General features: G+C 34.9%; 1 protein-coding gene across 9 annotated transcripts in view; it reads right to left on the bottom strand.

The window, feature by feature from the left end:
* LOC123322654 (hemicentin-1) overlaps positions 1-19,977 on the bottom strand; it is a 637,965-nt gene that overhangs the window by 130,061 nt on the left and 487,927 nt on the right. For all 9 annotated transcript variants that reach the window (XM_044910626.1, XM_044910618.1, XM_044910620.1 and 6 more), the window contains one exon: positions 8,322-8,492. In XM_044910626.1, coding sequence (XP_044766561.1) covers positions 8,322-8,492 — 171 coding nt within the window. The remainder of the gene's footprint in view (positions 1-8,321; positions 8,493-19,977) is intronic.

Below are 19,977 nucleotides of genomic sequence, written 5' to 3' on the forward strand. Positions count from 1 at the left end.
ATACCGACACGTAGTACATGTCGATCGGGATAAATCCGTATTCCGCCAACGACTGGGAATTCGGATCATTCGTAACTACAATACGGTATTCTTGATATTTCCCTCGCCCTGCTCCTCCTCCTTGTCTGTGTTTCTACCCTATAACGAAATTGTCCAACGTTATGTATGGTACCGAGGGAGCAATTTGGGATGGAATTTGCGACGAAGTCTGCAAGCATCCAGACGATAGAGATTTATTCTGGTCTTCGATCGAGAGCGTGAGTGTTAAGATATTGAAGACAAGATTCCCCTTTCTTTATAGAAGCACATAGTATATGTAACTCATATACAAGCTGTACATTATTAAAGTTACTCGTAATTAAACTCCTCATGGATTGAGAATATTGATGTTTTACAAAGATGCACATTTTCTGTATCATCCTAACATTTATTTCTCGATTAACTTAAAAAGTTTATAGAAACGCCTTCTGGTTCGTCGTGAAGCAAGTGTTATAAAGTCTGATTTTTTATTCATGTGTGTCATTTCAATCATTTTCTCTTTAGTCTATGTTCGTATCCAATAGGATCATGCGGCTTTCGACACTTGTATCTCCTAGGAAAATCATCGTAGATCTGAATGCAATACATATTCTGAACTTCTCTTTTAATAAATCTAGAAGTTTCATCAAACTTGGTGCAATCGTTCGGTCTTGACGAATTTTTAGAATTTTTCGGATGTCAACTGCCAGAAATAATTAAGTAATAAATTTCGAAATTTCATCAACCCCGAAGCAACTGTTCGATCTTGAACAAGTTTTTACAAATTTTTGGAAATTTTTCGAATGTCATCTTTCGAGTCGTTTATCTTCCAGGAGTATCGTCGTCGATCTTAACGCAAAACATATTCTGAAAAAGCAACCCCTCTAGTAATAAATCTGGTATACCTAGAATTTTGCAAAAGTACACTTAGGCGAGAATAAGCTATATACACTGCGCAAAAAAATTAACGCACATTATGGAAATCTCAAATTTATTCTACAACTGAAGGTGTTCTCAGTGATAATTATTTTTATCAGAATTATGCATGCATATGCTAACCACTTTCAACGATTTTCTTCAATACAGATGTTTTTTCCCAGCAGGAATAAATAAAGATGATATTATCAGATTTCGAATGTATTGGCTCCATTCTAAAATCAGTTGTTCTCGATCAATTCTACTGATCAATAGTTTTTCTTTCGTTTGATTTTCTACACTCGATCGCTATGCAACGCGAAACACGCAATTTGACCCAAGAGGAATGTGCCCAAGCGGTGGTTTTGCGAGAAGAAGGGTGGACATACACAAGAATTGCAGAAAGGTTTGGAGTTTCCCATACAAGTGTGTCCAGAATGTTGCAGCGATTCTGGGAGACAGGTATGAATGTCCGAAGACCAGGACAGGGTAGACCACGGGTAACAACTGCCATTCAAGAACGTTACTTGAGAGTTTCTTCGTTGAGACAACGGTTTGCAACCGCTCGCCTCCTTCAAATTCAGCTTGAGCAAACTCATGAGGTGCAAATTAGCACTCAGACAATAAGAAATCGCCTCAGAGAATATGATTTAAGGCCTCGTGTCGCGGCAAGAGGCCCAGCTCTTACCTCAGCCCATCGAAGGGCGCGTTTGGATTTTGCGAGAGAGCATATCCATTAGGAAGAGGCCGATTGGGAAAGAGTTCTCTTCACAGATGAGTCTAGATTCTGCCTCTACCATTGTGATCGACGTTCCCTTGTCTACAGACGTCCACATGAAAGATATGCTCAGTGCAATTTCCTGAATACTACTGGTTTCGGAGGAGGATCGATTATGGTATGGGGTGGAATATCTTTGGCTGCTCGCACAGACCTAGTGGTCGTTGATAATGGAGCTATGAATGCTGATAAGTATATAAGGAACATTCTTGAAGAGCATGTAGTGCCATTTGCCCCATACATTGGTGAAAATTTCATTTTTATGGACGATAATGCCAGACCCCATCGTACGCGCATCGTTCAGGAGTACCTTGAAGAGGTTGAAGTCTCTGGAATGGAATGGCCAAATCTCAATCCGATTGAGCAGGTTTGAGACAACCTCAATAGAAGGCTGAGAAGTTCAGAAAATCATCCAGCTACTCTTAATGACTTAGGAATCCAACTCGGAGAAATCTGGGAAGGATTAGATCAGAACATTTTAAGATCACTCATTTTGAGTATGAACCGTCGTTGCCGAGCTGTAATTAACGCAAGGGGTGGAAATACCAAGTATTAAATCACTCATCAGCATTTCGGTATTTGGAAAATTATTCATTTCTCTTCTTTCAGATAAGATTCGGTAAAATCCTGAATTTTTCTTCCATTTAATGTGTCTTGTTTCGTTCAAAACCTTCCCAAGAGAACATAAAAAATAAGTTATGAAGTTAATGTAGAGTTAACTTTCATTAAAATTGAGATTTTCAGAATGTGCGTTAATTTTTTTGCGCAGTGTATGTTCGATGCTAGGAATGCAAAAATCAAAAATTCTCTACGGTTTCTTTGGTGCTCCATTACTAAACCGGACATGAATTTGATTTCGGTGGACGTTTTGGCTAGGAACGTTTAACCCTTTCACTAATGCAAGTGGATTTGCATTCCGTGTTGTGCGGCATCGGTTAACCTATGCATGTTGGTCCACTTTTAGTAGTTTCGTGAATACGTGGACATATACGATTTCTATGGAAAGCGTACAACTGTGCACAGTTGGTTTGGTTGGTTAACCCACCATCAGAGCGCTGCTAGGATTTGTTGAAAATATAAAAGAAACTGACCTGAGATATAATCTTTTATTCAAGGTGATGATTTTCATAGACAAAAATAAAAATGACGTTGATTTAAATTCAGATTGTGTTCTTTTATAGTCAATGTTAGTTTGATCAGAAAGTGAGGACATACAGGATATATACTGTAAGAAAATATTCCAATAAAAGTTGCTAGATATCAGGGGAGAAAAATAAAGTTTGGTTTTAACCTTGACTTTAACTTCTTTTAATGGAATTTCGCAAAACATTTTCCAACAAAAATCAATTTCCTAAAAAACCACTTTGAGATTTGAATCATACTACAGTGTGTCAAAGAGCCACGTGCAGTATCGGAGACTAGTAATGACTTGTGTCAAGTGCCTTCTCATTTGTAGATCTAGTCTCGAGACTGCTTCCGAGATTCCAGTCAGAGTATTATCTCTAGCAATTTGAAATAAAAATAAACAGGCTTTCACTTTACGTTTATGCCTATTATACAGGGTGTCTGTGAACAAATACGAAGGACTTGGGGAGATGATTCCTCGATGAAAATAAGCAGGGTTAGTTCCTATAAATTTTTTTTGAAATCGACCACACTTTCAAAAGATACAGCCTTTGAAAGGCGATGACGAGTTGACAGTTTTTAATTTTCTTTTACGGGTTCTAAAAAACACTGAGTCATAAATCTATACATAATATGAAGCACTAAGTAGATATTACTAACACAATTTTTTAGATCTCATAACTGAATTATTTGGGGTTTAAAATAACAACCCCTTATGATTTTCCTTCAATTATTGTTTTCGTGGGATAGATTTCGAAAAATGAAATTCTGTTATGGTTTCCCATTCAATCCTGGAGTAAAAAAGTCTCTTGCAAAATTTCGATACAGCCGATACTTTTCTCGGAATAAATAAAAACTTACAAGCAGTTTTGATCATTCCATTTCATCGTATAAATGTTCCATAGAATGACCTCCCGCTAAAATACATGTTATTATTTTCAACCCCCAGTAATGAATATATCTTTCTAGTTTCCTTTTTTATCGGATTACATGTAGCTTTAATTGCTCATTTTATAGTTTCATTTTTGATGGGACTATGACATTGGTGAGAAATAAGGTTAAAGATATTATTCCTTTCACTAGGAGTACTTCAGGCAACACAAGTATCCTACTTCAAAATATCATCATTTCCACGCGCATACAGAATTGTAATACCGCCATGAAATTGAACCAAACTTTTAATCCCCCACGAATATACTTGTAGCAACTTCTGTAATGGGAATCACTAATGATCCGATTCACTCATGCAGTACTCGACAATCAATCAATTAAAATAATTGCTTACACGGATTTGTTGATACAGGGCTTACAATCAACAAAACTTCGCTCCTCTGGCTTAATCCGATATTCAAGGATAATACTAATTGCTTTCAAGGCGCGACGTAGGGAGTGATTATATTTCGTAGAAAATTACAGCGAGATACAGTATGGAACTCGGCATAATCTGATGCCATAAAACTTGGGTGTTACTCGTTAATCCCGTACTCGTTAAGAAGTTCTCCTATAGTTCATTCTGCCCGAGCCACAAATGAACATAATCATCTGCAGATTTTGAATCGACCGGTGGAAAATTAGAATATGGGATTGTTGAAATAACTCATGCGAAATCTTCTACGTCTTTTATGTTTTTCCCTTCATTTTTCTATGGAATGTAGAAAAGAATGTAATATTAATAGCTCGAATAGTTTTTTCTCGTTATCTCGTCATTCACCATGAATGAATGAATCCTCTTCAAATCCCCAAGGTCCAATTTCACCAAGGATATAAATCGAGATTAGACGTAATTGACGTAAAGGAAAAAACTCACAGAGTTATGTCGATGACGCTTCTTAGCTACGGTTACAATGGAGTGTCTCTGTGTTTTTTGGTTTTTTGATCCTCTTACTTTACTTTATAGACAGAGGAGATGTCAATGTTAGAGACAGTTTGTTTGAATTTCAGTTGAAGTTGAGCGGAGTTTATCCGGTGAAATTGGCCTTAAATTGCAAGTAAAAATTTCAGTGTATTGAAATTTCGATTGGTTACTAGTATATAAGAGAATGGAAATGAGAAAAGCGTTTGGCTTTACTCTATGGTCATTAGTTTTTTTTTTCTCGCACTTTTTCATTTCATATTTTTTCCTTTCCCAAAAAAATGGCGACCATTTTAGAAGATAAAGAAGACTTAAAACGAACGAGACAGTTTTCCTCTGATAACGTGCATTCAAAAAATTTCGTGGTCAAGTATATGGAATTTTGGAGTTTGTTGTTCTGTAATTGAACGTACTACTGAATCTTTTCGAAAACAAAATATTTAAACAATGATGCATAAACCTATATATTATCTTTGGAAAGACACTTTTAAACAATATTACTAGTAGATTTCCCCAAACATGCGAAAAGCATTTTTTTCATTGAGTCAGATTACAAAAATCCAAACAATCTGAGGTGTTGGGAAAAATTCTTAGTAACAATTTCAACTGAAGTGCATAATTCTTATACGTGAGAGCCATGAATCTTGAAATGATAGAGGTGTTTTGTTTTTTTGTACAGGGTGGGCAGAATTCGATGGGATTTAATGGCAGCTCTCTAACCGTAAGAGCTAGGGAAAATGAATTTCCGACCAGTAATTTTCCGAAGATTGTTAATGGTCAAAACCGCATCTTATTTTATTTTCAGGTTGTAAATGAAAACTCATTTTTCGGCTCTTCGTACTGGTGCCTCTATTTCGTAAAGTATCAGTGACATCGAAAAACAAATGTTACATTTTACAGTCACTTTTTCATGTAGAATGCAGTGGCGTAGTCGAAAAAATTGTTATATAGTGTTTACTTCCATTTTTTCAAATATAAACTCTATATTATTTCTATATCTCCAGTCCCATATTTTTAACTGATTCATAATATACAGGGTGATTCATAACTATTGGGACATAGGCTAAGGGCAGATTGTTTGGACCAAAATATGGCGATAGGACCAAATATAGAAGAAGATAGAGGGCGTAAAAGTTGATTTTTTTTTTCGTTTTTTGCTAATAATTTCACTGTATATTTTCTCATCCGTTTTTGAGAAAAACACAATTGAACAGTTCAGAGCATCGGAAGGGGATTTGAAGTAACGATTCATTTATTTATTTATTTCGACTATAAAGCATAATTAAAAACAATGTAACATAAAAAGAATAAACTTTAATTAAATGTTCTACGTGGCCTCCTCCGACTTCTATGCCTTTTCTAATCCTTAAACGCCAACATTTGCCTCGGAACGATCAAGTTTGGTTTCGAATAATTAATTAATAGCGAGGTATCGGATGATAGTCTTCCATGGAAAAGTTCGGAGGCAGTTTCAGCGATCCATTATTATTATTATTATATTCAGTTTGATAAACAATTTAAGATGGGTAAAAGTTTGCAGAAAATTACCCATATCTAATTGCGTAACTGCCGCTGCAACGGCTGAGGGAATCTCTTGTTTTACGAAGAGTTGCTCGACTTTCGAAAACTAATTAGGAAATAATTAATGGTGAAAATTTGGGGTTTATTAAAAATGACTCGAAGGCGGTATTTCGATCTCAGCTAATGAGGGGGATACTCAAGAGTAATAGTCCTAAGAAATGGGGTGTCAGCTCGTTTTATACCTTCGACATACTTTACCACCCTATGAAAAGAAGGATTTCCAACTTTCTTCCAGAAAGTAGCTTAAAATTTAAGAGGCAAAAGTCGGAGCAGTTTAGTGAAAAAAAAATTAATTATGTCTTATGGTATCTCGATCGAATAAATTGAAATTTTCAATGGTCAGTGATCCTTTCGGAAATTTCTGATTGCTAGAAACTAATTCTCCAAAGGGAAAAATTTAAATTCACTGAGGAATTTCAATAAATTATAACTTTGGGATCACAATAATTATAATTATTGCCTTTACTCAGACACAAAAGCAAATAGGCATAACTTATAATGATTCTGAAAGATGAAAATGTAGGAAAGAGGCTAAAAGGATTTCGCTTTGAACATTTTTCGAGATCTTTAAATAAAAAACACAGAATGCTTTAAGAATTAGAGACGTTTAAGCCTTCTCAATAGAATTGAACCAGTTTTGAATCGAAAACTTTGAATTATCTTCAGATTTATCCGTTCATCACAGGGCTTAAATCATAAAAGGTAATAGATATGCAAATATTTCACTGGAGTATATTGAAAAATAAGGTTTTTGCAATTTTTTTGGTGTAGGTATTGAATTTTGCATGTTTACCAGAAAATTTGAATTTTGACAGAATGAGCAGAATCAGATCCTCGGAAATTTATCAACATTGTGGTCCATTCAAGAACATAGATTTATTTGCACTATTGTAATGCATTCAATCAGAAATATTTTCGAATGCGAAATCCTTGCCCTTAAAAATGATTCAACAATTTTTTGATTAGAGACTTACGGGTGAGTGTCCCTTGTTTTTCGTAGCATACATTTCTAGATAATTATGACTGTGAACCGAACGAAAGGAATTTGCGTCAAAATTACCAAATTAATATCCCTCGCTATCTTTGTGGAATTCAGAATTCAATATGTTTAGAGGTATTTCAATAAAAAAATAACATTTTCCCAATATTCATATGAAAATGAATGAGGAATTTGCTCAAAAATGCATAGAGAAATGCGGTTGTAATTAACGGAATACGTAAAAATGCCATGCAATTTCCAGGCAATAATTAGATACAATATAATGGATAAGGGAGGTAGTTCCGAAAATTAGGTATTGATTTAATACAGTTAAAAATAACTTTCATTCATCTCATACATATACAGATCATGATTAATGGATACCATTTTATTTTGTATTGTGGGAAATCAGAATCAATTACAATGAATTCATAGCGAAAATATTATACTTGAAACACTATTTGTAATAATTGTCCACCTGTTTTTTTTTTCGGAGTTAATTTCAATACGCTTTGATTTATACAAAGTAGGTTATTTATCCGTTTATAAAACCAATAACGGTTTTTTAAAATTTAACTCCCATTCACAAAGCAGAGTTAACCGAGGAATAATTCAATTATTTTCGCTTTTCGCAGAACATACAATCCATAAATTCCATCATATGTTTTCATTCAATTTCAAACTTTATCTATTGGTGCATTACTTAATCCTAAAAAATGCCCCCTTTTCCCATTGATTTTTTCAAAGCTCACGTTCGAAATACGGAGTTGAAATTTTCTGTGAACGATGTTTTCATCTTTTCGTATCCATCGAATGAGCCGATTTCAGTTTCCAAAGTTGTCAAATTTTTGTCAAATTTTTGAGAGTGTTCATGGTGGGTGCTTAAGAAGCAAACAGGGTTACGACAAATTACCCAAACACTCTACTTTAAACGAACAAATTAATTGTTTCATTGTTTTGAAGAATTTCTTTGTTTTTACTGTTATTCGATTCCGGAAATTCTGTCTACTTTACGGTGCGGAATATTTTTCCCTGGCGCTGTCACCATAATTCAAAATTTTGGAAAAACTCACCCCATTTCAGTTCAGTAGACTGGTTGTACCATCTGACCATAGGAACTGGCTTTCCTCCACCTGCTTCGCAGATGATCTCCACGTCCGTTCCTTCATCTTTGGGACCTAACATAGATGTGTTTACAAGTTGAGTTCCATGGTTATCTCGTATGGTGACTGATGTTGGTTTCACTGTAAAAAAAAACATGTGTTAGAAATATATGATCGAAAAGATTACACTTACAAAAGAAGTCCTAGGTGTTTACCTACTACATCAACTCCTCTAACCACTATCAGATTTTCTCTACAAAAATTTTGAGTATGTACAGGGTGGGCAAATTTCGATGTTTTAGCACTACAGCTTTTAAACTAGTGGAGATAGACGAAATCGGATACCCCATTCTCGGTCTCTTTTTCTGAGCAACTAACAAGAGTAGTAGTCATTTTTGTCCACCTTCTTTTGTTTTCGAGTTATAAGCGAAAATTGGAAAAATGGCGATTTCGAAATAAATTTATATCTCCGCTAATACTGATGATAAAGCTCTGGAATTGAAACATTATACAGGCACTTTTTTAAGTAGAATCCAGTGGCGTGCTTGCCTTTTTAGCAGGATTTTCAATTACGAAACTATGACCCAAAGTTATGTTTTTTTAAATAGGAACACCAGATTTCTGTGCAATTTTCTGAAAGCTTAATTCTTACTGATTTCAAAAATATATAACATCATATAATTTGTATCAATATAAACAATAGAAAATGGTCAAAAACCTTTTTTTCTCAATATTTCTATGGTTTCAACTTTTGACGAGCACAGAAAAATAGAGCTTCCTATAACAAGAGCAGTCTCCTTCCGGCAATGTCATTCTTTCTAAACTTTTTTCCAATTTTCACAAAATTTGAATCTTGGAGAAATTGAGTAAGAAGCATAGAAATGAAAGGAATAATAGAAGGAGACTGTGGTAATGATAAGATGCTACATTTTTCTATTCTCATCAAAAGTTTAAACCATAGAAATATTGAGAAAAAAGGTTTTTGACCATTTTTTATTATTTATATTAATACAAACCATATGATGTTATATATTTTTGAAATCAGTAAAAATTAAGCATTCAAAAAATTGCACAGAAATCTAGTGTTCCCATTTAAAAAACATAACTTTGGGTCATAGCTCCGTAATTAAACATCCTGCTAAAAAGTCAAGCACGCCACTGGATTCTACTCAAAAAAGTGCCTGTATAATGTTCAATTTCAGAGCTCTATCATCAGTATTAGCGGAGATATAAATTTATTTCGAAATCGCCATTTTTCCAATTTTCGCTTATAACTCGAAAACAAAAGAAGGTGGCCAAAAATGACTACTACTCTTATTAGTTTCTCAGAAAAAGACACCGAGAATGGGGTATCAGATTTTGTCTATCTCCTCTGGTTTAAAAGCTGTAGTGCTAAAACATCGAAATTTGCCCACCCTGTATATGGTGGGCAAAATTCGATGTCTACTGAGGGAATCTCGAGAACTATAAGAGCTAGAAAAAATCGGATTACACATTTCCGAGCTCTTTTTCAGAGAAACAAATAATGGTGAAAACCGTAGCTAACTACGTAGCTACGTAGCTACGAGCTATCGTAGCTATCTACGATTCTTCGTTTTTGAGTTATTAGCAAAAAATTAGATTTCGAAAAGTTCTCATAACTTTTTTGTCTTTGAAGTTACAGATCTGAAACTTGAACCTTCTTAGTCAGATACATAGAATCTACTGACACAAGATTTTTTTCCAATTCAAAAATTACAAAGTTCGCCTAATGATTCGAAATGAAAAAAATCTTGAGCTCGTCAGTAGTTTCTACGTAAAAAACTGAAAGTTCAAGTTTCAGATCCGTAACTTTAAAGAATACTTTCCGCATTGCACTTTACAATTTCATGAATGAAACTCAGTTTAAACTTGCATATCCTGTGATAACCCAAATTCCCCATTCTCTTCAATTTGGGTTATCACTGCATATGCAAGTTTAAACTGAATTATTATGAGTTTCATTCACGATTTTTTCAAATGCACCGCGGAAACTATGCAAAATCATTCTTCAAATATGGGGTTTTAAAATTTAAATCGCTTGGTTCCGAGTTTACGATTTGGCAACAGCGTCTACCGATTTACAGGCGCCTACTTACTGGCGAGCTTCAACTGCAACCGGCCATAAAAATCCCATAAAATTTCACGACCTTCCTCGTTCGTCGCAGACTTCATAGACAGCCATCTTTGTCTATCTCATCATGATAATGTATTTGTTGTCCTTTATTATCAAGGCATATTTCGGTCGATGTTGCCAACTTGTGCGATCGACATGAAACGCTTTAAATTTTATTTTTCATTTTTAAGTGCTTAAAATAATTTTTTTGGGAAACGGTTGAAATTGCTATTTCAGAATGTGACGTTTCAAAAATATTTCATAAAAAATACATAATTTTCGTCAGAAGGAGTATTCCCTATTCCCCATAAGGCATCGTCACTGAACAGAAAATATTTTGAACGAAGCTTATGTGGGAGTAGTGTACCGCAAAATTTTTTTATAAGAATTCACTTTATCCGCAAATCGCAAGGAAATTTTGACTTCCTTACAGTAAGGAAATGATATTTCTTCTCAGTTGTTAGTGTTTTACATAAATAATTGAAAATACTTTGCCTATAAGGAATTTATTCATATTTTGAAAATCTCGTTGATTTGCAGAATACATTTCAAAATCAAACACAAACTTCTTTGTCCTCTGTATAGATATATATGATATTATATCATTTTAAAATCAGTCTCTTTTTTTTACATTAATTTGATGAGAAGTATGCCATTACAACATTCTCCGAAAAAGAACTGGTATTTTCACTCTTGCAATAGTCCATAAAATATTTATATGTATATTCGTACTTTTCTCTTGATTTTTCTGGCAATAATTCTAATGAAGCAGTATTCACTCCCTCATCCAGCTCTGGTGTAGTCCCAGAAATGGATAATTCATCATCACTTGTCATTATACACTGTTTTGTTTTCGAAAACACCAGCAATTATTAAACTAATATGCGTCAAGTTTGACAATTCAGCATTAATACGTTTCCATAGTATCGCAACCAATTTCATTACGAATTTCAAAGCGATTTTTTCAAAATTAACTAATATCTCTCGATTTGCGGAAGATAAGCATGTTTTCCGCGTAGGAAAAGCTACATTTCTGGACTCTGTCCAATCTTCACAGTCGTCCAGGAAGGTAAGGCTTTTTCTATACCCTGTAAACAATGTATTATACTTCTGTTAAATCCATTGACCTTTTTCGTTGCACAATATTCAGTAGGCGAATTGATGGTGGTTGAGATCATGCAGAACACTTGAAGAAAAACACAAGCGGAGGACGTAATCACATTTCCGAATTTGAATTACTCCGCAACTGAACCGACGCGAACGTCGGTCGGTTGTTATTCCAGCAAATTCAAGGAAAATACCGAATAATTCCTCCGTATGACTGCTCCCGCGAGCTACGCACGGTACCGCATCCGCTTCAGACGCGATCGGCCGCGCGAGCAGGAAAAATTCGGCAGCAAACCGTCTGGCGAAATGTTTTCATGACATTACGCTTCCATCTCGAACAAACAGTTTCGGAATTGGCATGATGTCACGGTAAACAACGCGATTTTCGGATGTTTTCTCTTCTGGAAGCGAATGTCTACGAGGAATTCGATTGACCCCCAGGTGAGCCCGGTTGAATGACTTCATTAGCGAATTATGTACTCTATGGCTACTGTTTGCTCGAGATAAATACTTGATTAGGTCGCAATTTCACCCAATTTACCAAGCGAGATTGGAGCAAGTATGGGATGAAAATCGTTGAGAATTTAAGAGGGGTCGAAAAGTGGAAATGAATATCTTACGTCAGAAACCACTAATTTATATGGGGTTTTCATTATAATTCAATTTAATCAGTCCGTCACCTCGGAAAGTCAGGAATTTTTTTATTCGTCGAATGGAAAAGAAATTTTTTCATTGAAGAACAAATATTCATTCATGTTATTACCTTTCCGAGGTGCGATTATCTCTTCTATGAATTTCGAAATGAAGAAATTTCTCGAAAAGTCTCCCGATTTGCTACAATTCGTATCCTGGTGAAATTGAAAAAAGACGTTCGTTGACTGCTGCCATCTTTTCCACGAAAATGGAAACTATTGTAATATCCGTAACTTTTACTTATCGTTCAAGTGTTCCGGCAACACCCCACATTCTGGTAGTCTTTCCCCCTTTACGCCTTATACGGATGGCAAGGAAGTCCCGAGGTATAAACTCCTATCCAATAAAGATATCATCGCACAGGGTTCAGCAATAATTCACACGTCTATGCATATTTCAATTGAGGTCATCGTATTTGTGGTGTAGTTTTTCAAGCTGCCTTCACCTCACATCTGATTTCTGTCAAAGTCTGAAGTAGATATAGTGGATTTCTTCTCAAATACTTTGTCTCACAACTTTCTACATGTCGTCTTTTAACACCCTTTAACACCCCTTACTTCCAAACTGAAAAGGGGCTCGCGAAGACAAAATAATATAACTTTACCATTTGACTAGGTGGTATTCTCTAGCAGTTATCACCTTGTTGGATCTATACTCTATTCACTTTTATTTTAACACTCGGTTGGCCATGAAATAATTTTCTCAAGTTTTTGTAACTAGAACGGAGTAAGGTTGGCACTCATGAAATGTCGCTAATGTCATAACGCCTTTATCACAACTAATATCAATTAATATTACGAAAATGCCGAAAGTGATTGAAAAAGAGAAAAGACAGGGTTTCAGAAAGTGCTGTTTAGAATTCAGGTCCGCTCATTCGAATAGTAGGTAACTCTGATATTCTAATATCTACAATATATCAGACAGTAGCGAACATATTCAATGTGAGTGAATTTATAAAATGTTTCATCTGAATCTAAACGACTTATATTTTAGATTTTAGTTGAATGTTTCCACAATCAGAAGATTTGGGAATGAAGAGGATGACAATGAATTTCCTTCTATTGGGAGACCCAAAAAACGGGTGGCATTTGAGAATTTTATTTTAGGGTGAAGGAATGCGAAAAGGTAGTACAGGATTTTCATAGTAGAATAAGTTCCAGAAAATTAATTTTTCTATTTTCCATTTGACTTGTCCTGTAGGGACACTGAAGGAAAGGACTTATCAGTCTGATTTTATTAATTTATTAATCTTTGGTTAATCAACTTTAGAATTATCATTCATAATTTCACGGGATTAATGAACAAAATTGTTTTTTCAAAAAATACAAAACCCTTTCTGACCGTATTTACCCGACTCATTTGGGGTGAAAGCGGACGTGTGTTGGGTTAGTTACAAACAGTTTAGGGTACTCACGCATTTACTCAATTGAGGTAAATATTAATTGCAGAAAACACAGGTAAAACCTTTTTCGGACGATGTTCCATCTGAAAAGTTCTTGTGTACCCACAATTACCGCACTTTACAAATATTCTTAGTCTAAGAAATAGTAGTTACCAGAAAAGGCAGAATTAGTCCATTTTTTTCTGTTGCAAAATTATTTTTGTACGTCTTTCATATATATTTTCGAAACATCTGTGAACAAACAATAATTATTATTGTTTTTTATTCACTATATCTGGGGTGATTGCCTTGTTCGCAATAACCCCAAATGGCATTTCAAAAATAATAAAACAAAAATTTTAGACTGCTACAATATTTTGTTGAATGTTATTTGAGAATCAACTCTATTGAAACAAAACAATCGATAGAAATTATTTACTATTCGACATCACTTTTTCTATATAAACCACAAGCAAAATGATAAATCCTCAAAATTAGATCAAAAGTTACAAAAATTTTCGAAATGATTTATCTTGAAAACTATGAACGAGCACCGGTAGTAACTGTTTTCTTCGCACTAAAGATGATTGAAACTAGATAACTTGGACATGATAACTGAGCGCATGGAGAAGGATCTACTAGATATCCCTGTGTCCGCTTTTACCCCGCGGCCGCAATTACCCCATCGTCCCCTACACAGTAAATATTTTAAGGGATCAATAAATATATAATCAATAAATATATAATTATTGTTATATCAAAGTATTGAAAATAAACAACCTTAAGTACAAACTATTATATTTTTTCTGTTAATTGTTGATTCATGTGAAACTTTTGTTTAAAGCAGAAGTTCCTCTTGCCTTGAAACTTCTTTCGATTCTTTTGACTTCCATTAATGCAAGATGATTTTTGTTCAAGAATTTTAGATTCTTGTAATTATCCGTTAATTCCTTCCAGAGATACCATTCCCAATCATTTTCTGGTGATTTTTCTTTAAATCTACAACTGATGAAACGTATTCAACGTTTGGCCAAAGAAGATAACCAACATTAACTCTCCTCAAGCCACTGCATATTATGTGTCAATTACTCAATTTTCTTATATAGCAAAAATAAATATATTTAAAAACTAATCTCTTGTATTTTCCATGCAAATGACTAGATTTGGTATGCCTTCAATCAGTTTGTATAAATGTCAATTATGTTCTTCACATATTCTCGACTTAAAATTTTCCGAAGGGTTGTCCATGATTGTGATAAGATACGTAGGTAATTACTGAGACTTTTACGTAGCACGGACAACATAGCGGTGATTAAAAACCCAAAAATGTTTTGACAAGCGTCATAACCCCACATTTTCTCACTATACAGAGAGGAAAGTGTCAAATTTCCATGGCCCTCCGAGTGCTAAAATGAAATTATATGGAGTATACAATATGTGTATAATCATCCAGAAAATCTAGCAAATCTAGCAGACCAATGTTGGGATCCTCCCCTTCCAATCCACCTGAATATGCCACTTATAATTGTGTTTGATCAGCCTGAAGCATACCAAGGGTTGTGTAGGTATCATCATAGGCTCTGCATACTGAAAATTCGATTTTAATTGAGTAGAAGTGTTTGATCTCCTTTAAAGCGAAATAAAATTGGCATTTCTGATATACTTGAAAAAAAAATTATTCAACTTGCTTCGCGATGAATCAGAAGAAGTTCCTATGTTCGCCATGGATTTACGTTGTGAAGAAATACTGCTTTTTGCAATTTTAATTTCTCCTTTTTCGAGCTGGCTGTATATCATAATTACCTCGAATGAATATTGATATTTTGACAGCTCGAGTGAAACGCAACAGCCTCAGGGCATCTAGCGAATGGAGCTTCGAGAATCAATTTATATAACTCATATTGGGCGAAATTAACCAACGTTTCAAATCAATGGAATTCTCCCTGTTCAGTGGGGCAGGTTTATACGGACAGTGGGAGCCCTTCGGGGTGAAATGACTGCGGTAAATTCTGGGGAGCACGTGGGAACATGCACCTGATTCTGCACGTATATTGCGTTAATGATATTTTCATATGCGAAGATATTCGACAATTAAACCGCCCGATCTACTGTGACCGGTTACATTTCGGACGAACTTGCGAAATACAGAAACAGAGAGAACTCGACGATGAATATTATTGAATGGAGGGGGGTGATCGCGAAAATGTTGGCAGAAATTTTCATGAAGTTGGAATTTGCCACTATGTTGATTTTGACCCAGTTATTTGAAAAGGTGTCAATTATAATTATACTAGTAAGTCCACAGGTCAACCTTTTCTAGTAGATTCACACTTTAGGTAGATTTTTCGGGCTGATTCGGCTCGGACATAGCTCGGGCCCTCATCCTAATTTCGAAAAAAAGCTCTTCCAGTTGGGGTGGGGGTATAACGACCAATCCAAAATTTTTCGAATGAAACGAAAAAATCCGCTATCTCTTCGATGGTAAAAAAAACAAACGCCTCTTTATGCTTTATGAAACACTTTGCTCGGTTTTTGAGACCGCAGATTATTTGTCACCTAAAATATGTACCACTATACTCCATTCACTCTGTATAGTACGAAAATGTGGGGTTATGACGCTTGTCAAAACATTTTTGGGTTTTAAATCAACGCTATGTTGCCCGTTCTACGTAAAAGTTTCTGTTATTACGTATTTTATCACAATGTCGAATCTCTTCGGAAAATATGTGACGAACATAATTGAAGTTTATACAAACTGATTGAAGTTATTTGCATGGAAAATACAAGAGATCAGTAAAATATCATAATATGCACTAGCTTGGGGAGAGTTAATGTTCATTATCTTCTTTGGCTAAAGTTTGAATACGTTAGTTGTAGATTTCAAAAATATTAACCCGAAGATGAAATGCATATGTTGCAGTGGTTGGGAATGGGTATATCTCGAAGGAATTAACAGATAATTACAAGAATGTTAAATTCTTCAACAAAAACCATCTTGCACCAATATAAGTAAAAGGAATTAAAGGAAGTTTCAATAAAGATGAAATTCACCTTTTTGAACAAAAATTTCATATGAATAAACAATTAGCAGGACAACTGGCACGTACTTGTGGCTGTTCATCTTAATACATTGATATAATAATAATAATAATTAGGTATTTATTGGTACCTCAAGACATTTACAATGTATAGGACAAGTCAAATGAAAAATAGAATAATCAATTTTCGGGAACTTATTCTACGATATCATTCATCGAAAATCCTGTAGTAAACTTTTCGCATTAAATCACTCAAACATAAAATTCTCAAATGCCACCACTTTTTTGGGTCTCCCAATAGAAGGAAATTCTTTGTCATCCTCTTCATTGACAATCTTTCCGATTGTGGAAATATTCGGCTGACATATAAGTCGTTTAGATTCAGATGAAACATTATATAAATTCTCTTACATTGAATATGTTCGCTACCGTCTGACGTATTGTGGATTTAAGAATATCAGGGGATAACTTTTTGAATGAGCGGACCTGAATTCTAAATAGCACTTCCTGAAACCCTGTCTCTTTTTTCAATCACTTTCGGCATTTTCGTAATAAAAGTTGATATTAATTGTGGCAACGGCGTTATGGCATTAACGACATTTCATGAGTGCCAACCTTACACCGTTCTAGTTACAAAAACTTGAGAAAATTATTTCTTGGCCAACCGGCTGCTAAAATAAATGTGAATGCAGTATAGGTAGTTCATGTTTTTGTCAATAACCGCGCTGGCGATCACGTGATGGAGAAATTTTGATTTAAACTATTTGAAGTTGGCTGAGTGAACTGTCTTCCTGGTGACAGATGATTATAATACTATTATTTTCGATTTTTGATGAGAGAACAACATATGACCATGGTGAAATGATTAAGCGTGCGCTAGTGTACGAGTGGTTTGGCATCGGAAACAAAAGGAGAAGAGATACAATTTCAGAGTGCATTTTACCTTACCTCAAGAATCGACTCGGAATCAATTTGTTTGTCAAGAGCACTTTTGCGAAGAACATATCAAAAAAGACGGTGGATTCATTATAAACGAAATTGAAATTGTCATCCCTCGTGGGAAGTGGAGTTATCTGAATAAATAAGAATATCTAACCAATAAAACTACATGATTCAGAAGTGGATATTCTTGAAGAATTTGGTAGGCATAACATAATTCATGGTTTATAACTCTCAGCTGAGTATTGGAAACATAATCTACTCTAATATGCGATAAATCTGAAATTGCTACCTTTTGTTGTCTTGATATGTTCTACTCCTCACTGCGAATGTATATAATTTTGAAGATTACATTGAACTAACTAACAAATCCTGTTTTCAATAAACAATCATATGTAGGTATCATATTTTTGATTAGTGATTTTTTTTTAATTTCATGGATGTCGTCATTTATTATGAGTGAATAAAGATGATTACTCAGTCCTTTTTATGATGTGAATTGTATTTTATGGCATATAATTAAGAAAATTCATATTTTTATAGAAAAAAAAAGTATCAGAAGTTTCTGGAAATTTTATCTCGTTTTTTCAATTTTTTACTGAATAATAGTATATGTATGAGAGATGATTCCCCAACATAATGGTCCTGTAGCGTTCCTCGAACAACTGAAGAACAGAGGAATCATCACTTGGAAGACTGGACCTGGTCGATAGACCCTACTAGTCAAAAGCAAGATTTGGCTATTATTAGTTTGAGTACTGAAGGCATTTCTAACGACGAGGGTGGTCCTCCACCAATATCAGCAGAAGATTTTTGACGCAGAGATGATGCAATTGAAGGACAAGTTATGTACCTTTATTTTTTTCTTCATTCATCATCAAGTCTTTGAATAAGTTTCGATGAAAGCTTTATTATTCACTTTTTTTCGTTTTCTGCAATTTTTCTTTGTTTCAGATATTATTTCGAAATGGAAAGGGGATGAAGAAATTTTTATATCAATGGTTAAGAAGCCCTTCAGTATTAAAAGCTTATTCTGTAAACAAATTTGTCATCACTACACTACTCACGGGAAGACAGGGTTTTTTTACTGAGGTTTTTCCCTAAGCTCTTGTATCATACTCCAAATTGTATGGTAACCCGTTACACTAACCCTTGCTAAAACTCATACATATACTATATTGTTTGATAACCAAAAATGTATTGCTTACATACAAAAGAATATATATTATAGATTTGAAGAAACGTATTTGAAAAATCACCAGAAAAAACTACAATGACACATATAATAAAATGAAGGCTCTTCATTTCAAATTGACGTTTAAATCCCCACACCTTATCGATCAACCTAGCGATAGCAGTGACTCCTATTTTCCCCAATTTTAGACACACATTTTTAGTACGGCGATCGTTCTCCTTCTCTCTACTCTCCATAGTCACACAGATGACACGCACTCACAGAGATGACACTTGTGTTTCGTCTCACAAGTGACACTTGTGATTCAACTCATGCTCGATGGTCATTTTGATTATATTCCTCACTTAGCAGCCTAAGACAATTATGACGAATACTAGGAGGCTTAGCATCCCCTTTAAATAATATATCCAGTGAACCGACAATCTTCCATGTACGTTAAATTCAAGTGGGCTTAATGGCGAAATTGGGGATCCGAACAATCTTCAATTTGCCGGCATGAAGCACGTCTTGCTTTCGACATATCCCAGAGATTCTCCATCACCGTCTGAGGCAATGACAATAAAATATATATTTTATTCCTCCATGCAACGGCGAGTAGAATCAGACGAAGCCGTTTTTACTGCGTCGTAAAAATACAAGTTCTTGGCCCGACGGATGAATCGGTAAGATAAGCGATTCCTCGGTGCACCTGAACTTTACGGGGAAATTTAATTAAAATCCTTCCAGGAGATATAAATCCTGACCCGAAACGGGACAAAGAAAGATGGTCGCGAGATAGGGTGTCTAATTGTCCAAATTTTTCCGGACGCGAATTCAGAGTCGCGTGAAATATGTTCCGTGAGTTGCGGGCATTTCCAGAAGTACATTAAATGAATCCGTCAAAGATTATATCGTTCCAAAAATAATACAATTCAGTAGTATATATCGGCACAAGGAACCAAATGAAAAACCTTTTATTCTTTCAGCGACGTTTCGGAAACTTTTATTTCCTTCTTCAGGCACATCAGAATAACAATTATAAACATGATATAATATATGAATACATAATTCACAGGGAAAATAGGGTTCCAACGCAAATGAATTTATACATCGTAAAATCAACCAACAATATGTGAGATCAAAGAGTTAAACTCTTTAAC

The sequence above is a fragment of the Coccinella septempunctata genome, chromosome 1, assembly GCF_907165205.1.
Source record: "Coccinella septempunctata chromosome 1, icCocSept1.1, whole genome shotgun sequence".
NCBI lineage: Eukaryota > Metazoa > Arthropoda > Insecta > Coleoptera > Coccinellidae > Coccinella > Coccinella septempunctata.